Genomic DNA, 4,728 nt, shown 5'->3' on the forward strand with positions numbered 1-4,728 from the left:
AAATATGATTTAAAGTTATCAGTTACTTATTACGTTATAAATATGTGAACCAAACAACATCTACGATCCTTTCAACAAAAGCTGACCAAGCGCCAAGAAAATGCTGAACCGTACAGAACTTGTTTACTAAATTTTCCTGCGATGCCCATCATCGCGGGGCCAATAAATATGCTTCGAGCACCTGCCCCCCCCTTTTTGCCAAATTGTTTGCATATGTGCTAACGAGGGACTTGTTTGTGCTACGGTCATGCTTAGCTGAATACACTACACAGTGGGTCAGTGCCGCAGAGGCAGCGACTGTTCTTAATCTACCTACACATGTTTCATGGCAGAACTCCATCACAGTGAAGCAACGATGCAGTTGCATCATCAGTATCTCAATGTGGATGGCGTCCCAGCAGCAACAGACAACTCTAGGGTAGACGTGCAATTCTAAATCTGACGTTGCATGAAAAAAAAAACTTATAAAATGGTATGAGCGCACCCCATCTTGAACCTGAAACTGTGCAATAACCTCAAAAGGCAGAACATTCCATATGGACCATTTCATAGTGCGCTAAATAACTCACTAAATGCCTAGCCCAAGCAGTAGAAAAGCTCAAAAGCAAGCAGGTCATGCTCAGTGCAATCCAAAGGGATAAACGAAGTGAACTGCATATCACACTGGCCTGCCTGCCAACGGAAATCCCATACCACAAAGACGGACCACAGAATCCATAATCCCCTAACATATAGGCACATCGTGATAGTTGTAGAATTAGGCCATTCACTGGCACTAAATAGTTAGTCGAAAATGGGACAGCTCATCGCTACGTTTTCAGAGTGCTAGCTCACTGATCAGGAAAGACCGAAAGAGTGCTTCGGAGATAGAAGACATGCCTAAAAGTCTCAAGCCGTCGCAGATGCTCAGCAAGTAAGACCCCAACTACGTCGATGATAAGCCTACTCTGTCACGTCAACGGTAACTTGTTACATCAACCCTACTCCCTTCACCGAAGCAGCCAGATCACTTGCCCCTTAGCTTTTCAAGGTCGGGGAGATCTGCAAAGAAACAAATATGTTCGAACATGAAGCATAGGCGGTTGTCAGTTTGTTTACTAGGCACAGTGTCAGAATGTTTGGAGCCGTCAGTAAGGTAAAGTTTAGGTAGCTTTGTTCCATAAATCTGAAAGTGCACGTAGGCACTGAAAGCGAACTTTGAAAATTCAGTAACCTATTTCAACATAGATGGCCTGCTACTGCTAGTCTGCTACCATGCAGAACAGCAGAAGGTCATAAGAACAGTGTATGAATAATAAGCAGTAGAGTGTGAAAAAGAGTACAAATGTCCAATTGAAATTGAAGACTTGAATTATCTTCTATATTCAGATGAGCAAGGCATGCATTTTAAGCCTAGAGCCTAGTGGAAGACTTTATGAGTAGATAATCTTGTTCAGTAACAACCTGGCTTAAAATTGATATCAAAAGAGAGCAAGCGAGAGCAAGAGGTGGAAAAGTACAAGATGGGCACTCACAAAGCATCCCATCATCATCATCACTTTCATCTCCTTCATTTGCCTGCAACAATGTCAAGATAACAATGAGTATCTCGAGGCAGCAGTACAAGTGATACATCCAAACCAACAAAAAAATTGACTATATTTCATATACCTCATCAAAGCCACCATCTGAATCCCCAGAGAACTCTGCAAGGAATTGCTTGTTACGTACAAATGGACAGACAAAGAATGCAACATTTGTAACTAATGTACAGATAGAAGTGAAAAAAATAGAAGCTGCAATATACAAGGGTGTGCTCTAGCCACTGAAATAAAGGCATATAACAGTAGTACATCGATTATGTAGCCATATATCTAACGTTAGCTACTACAGTACTACTACTTGAGAAGAATGGAACATTTAAAACTGAATTAGTTTGTTACTAAAATGATCATCTATTGTCATGTAATACATCAGTGCCTAAGCAAACTGAGAATATGTACTATGGACTTGGTCCTAAGACACAATGTATTATCTGACCATAGCATTAATGTAATAAAATAAGGATTTACCATTCTGCCAGAACTGGAAACTAGTAGAAATGTAAAGAAATAGTACTTAAGATTATTTGAATTTGTAACCCAAAGTAAATTGTAGTAGCTTGTTAACAAAATTAAACTAGTTTGGAATGGACTCCATGGCCACCACAACAACAAATCCAAGTTCCATAAAAAAAATACACATTTCATCAATTTAAACTACTGAATTCCAACCTGGCTTGATTTTTTACAACCCTTTATTCATACTAAATTCAGAATGCATCTAGACCAAAAACAACTGCATATATCTGGGGATGTATATCATTAGCACATACCAGACTCTTCATCCTCATCGCACCATTTGTTCCAGTCAACTTTGATGTATGGATGCTTTTCCTCTGACTTTAGCAAGCGCTTCCACCAACCTTTCTTTTCTTTCTGGATTGAACAGATTATGTTTCGCAGGCCCATCTTTGTCTTCGTTTTACTTCCCTATAAGACCAAGCAAAATTATAATTAGACCATTAACCATTCAGATAAGAAATTAGTGCTATCTTTGACCAATGCTGGCTGGGAAATTATGCAGAGCAAGCAACTCTAAAGATAAGCATCTAATTTCATTACTCATTTGTTGAAATCCAGGACAGCAACAAACAATTACTTACCTCTGACAGTATTGAATCAAAAAGCTCCAAAGTGAAGCTAAAAGGTTCCCCATGGACAACAGCAGAGAAGGTAAAGAGGCCCTTAGGATCGGTCTTTAACACAACATCTTTCGCATCTGGCAATGAGATAGTCAAGAAAATCTTCTCGGAGCGCTGAGCCCACAAAACCTCAGGTTGGCGGCTGCGTGCCAAAGAAATGGCGGAGGTACAATACACGTATCACACTTCGATTAGAACGGGTACGAATACAAATAACTCAAGTTAGGGTTCGGATAGGGTGTTCACAGCAGGAAGGGAATAGAAGGGGCGGTCATACCCGGTGTGGTGGGTTCCCGTCGCCAGCAAAGGGCCCGACGAAGACATGGGCACAGCTGGCCGTAGGTCGGCGGCGGTCGCCCTAGTTGTGTGCTTGTGGCGCACGGTGAAACGAGAAGCACAACAACTTTTTTAAGAGGAAACGACTAAAAAACTAGGCAGCTAAAAAAATAGTACAGCAGTTCACTCTGGTGGTCCACAACACTATTTTATATGGTAGACTGTAATATACATAGATAAGCTGCTGAAGATAAACTTAACAATTAAACTGATTCATAAAATTAGTGTGAAAACATACTAATTTATAGATATTGCATTCTAAGTTTCTTAAAAAAAACTTAGTCTTTCCCAGCTAAAACCATTTTTTATTTGTTCAATTATGTCATGCTTTTGTTGGTTTCATAGAATTTATGTTTATTATCACTGATTTTTAAAATATAGAAATAATAGACTAGTCATTGTATGTAAAAAACTAGAAACTGATTTCTTATAAATCGGGTTCCAAACACCATCGCCTAGTTTTAGTCATAAACTAGTTTCTAGAAAATAAAGATAAAAACTGGTTTCTTAAAAATTATAATGCTTCCAGACATGCCCTTACAAATGACTAACGGATGTTAAGGTTGGATCCAACAACGAACTATACCAACCACTAATGTATGGTCATGCCAAAACAAAGGGAGGGCAAATCCTAGGGCCCTCTAGGCATTTGGGGTTCTCCAAATCAATACCAACCCCTCAACTCAGCCAAGTTTGGATGCTCTAAAAGGTAAGAGACCACAACCAAATACCTACTATACATTCCTCAATGCACCCCTAGGGCAGGATGACCTCAGGTGAAGATGCCCTAAGGTAGGATGGTCCCGAGTGTTATGACCCTTATACCATGAGTGTCTCTAATTAGGACAGATACATAGAGCGGTGTAGATAACTGTCGGGGACCATAATTAGGGGTACCCCCAAGACTCCTAATCTCAGCTGGTAACCCCCATCAGCACAAAGCTGCAAAGGCCTGATGGGTGCGATTAAGTCAAGGCTCGGTCCACTCAAGGGACACAATCTCGCCTCGCCCGAGCCCAGCCTCGGGCAAGGGCAGCCGACCCCGGAGGATTTACGTCTCGCCCGAGGACCCCCTCCAGCAACGGACACACCTTCGGTTCGCCTGGGGCCCAGTCTTCGCCAAGAAGCAACCTTGGCCAAGTCGCCACGCCGACCGACCGTATCGCAGGAGCATTTAATACAAAGGTGGCTTGACACAATATCCTGACGCGCGCCCTTCAGTCGACAGAGCCGAAGTGACCGCAGTCACTTCGCCGCTCCACTGACCGGCCTGACAAGAGGACAGCTCCGCCTGCGCCACTCCGACTGATGTGCCACTCGACAGAGTGAGGCTGACAGCAGCCAAGTCCGGCCTCGGGCTCCATAGGAAACTCCGCCTCGCCCGACCCAGGGCTCGGACTCGGGCTCGGCCCCGGAAGACGACGAACTCCGCCTCGCCCGACCCAGGGCTCGGACTCGGGCTCAGCCCCGGAAGACGACGAACTCCGCCTTGCCCGACCCCAGGGCTCGGACTCGGGCTCGGCCCCGGAAGATGACGAACTCCGCCTCGCCCGACCCCAGGGCTCGGACTCGGGCTCGGCCCCGGAAGACGACGAACTCCGCCTCGCCCGACCCCAGGGCTCGGACTCGGGCTCGGCCCCGGAAGACGACGAACTCCGCCTCGCCCGACC

At 44.3% G+C, this 4,728-nt stretch overlaps 1 protein-coding gene across 2 annotated transcripts; it reads right to left on the reverse strand.

Annotated features, from left to right (window-relative positions):
- Window positions 1–635: 635 nt before the first annotated feature.
- LOC100282649 (uncharacterized) lies at window positions 636–3,191 on the reverse strand. 2 transcript variants are annotated; one of them, XM_008678420.3, is made up of 6 exons: window positions 3,000–3,191; window positions 2,684–2,864; window positions 2,354–2,510; window positions 1,651–1,685; window positions 1,444–1,557; window positions 636–1,041 (listed from the first exon to the last, which is right to left on the reverse strand). In XM_008678420.3, exons 1-6 carry the CDS (start codon window positions 3,044–3,046, stop codon window positions 1,018–1,020), a joined length of 558 nt encoding a protein of 185 aa, XP_008676642.1. In that variant the 5' UTR covers window positions 3,047–3,191; the 3' UTR covers window positions 636–1,017. The 2 variants fall into 2 exon arrangements, with proteins under 2 accessions (XP_008676642.1, NP_001149029.1); NM_001155557.1 differs by having other exon boundaries at window positions 654–1,041; window positions 1,515–1,557; window positions 3,000–3,153.
- Between the last annotated feature and the right edge of the window lie 1,537 nt (window positions 3,192–4,728).

The sequence above is a fragment of the Zea mays genome, chromosome 1 (genome assembly GCF_902167145.1).
Source record: "Zea mays cultivar B73 chromosome 1, Zm-B73-REFERENCE-NAM-5.0, whole genome shotgun sequence".
NCBI lineage: Eukaryota > Viridiplantae > Streptophyta > Magnoliopsida > Poales > Poaceae > Zea > Zea mays.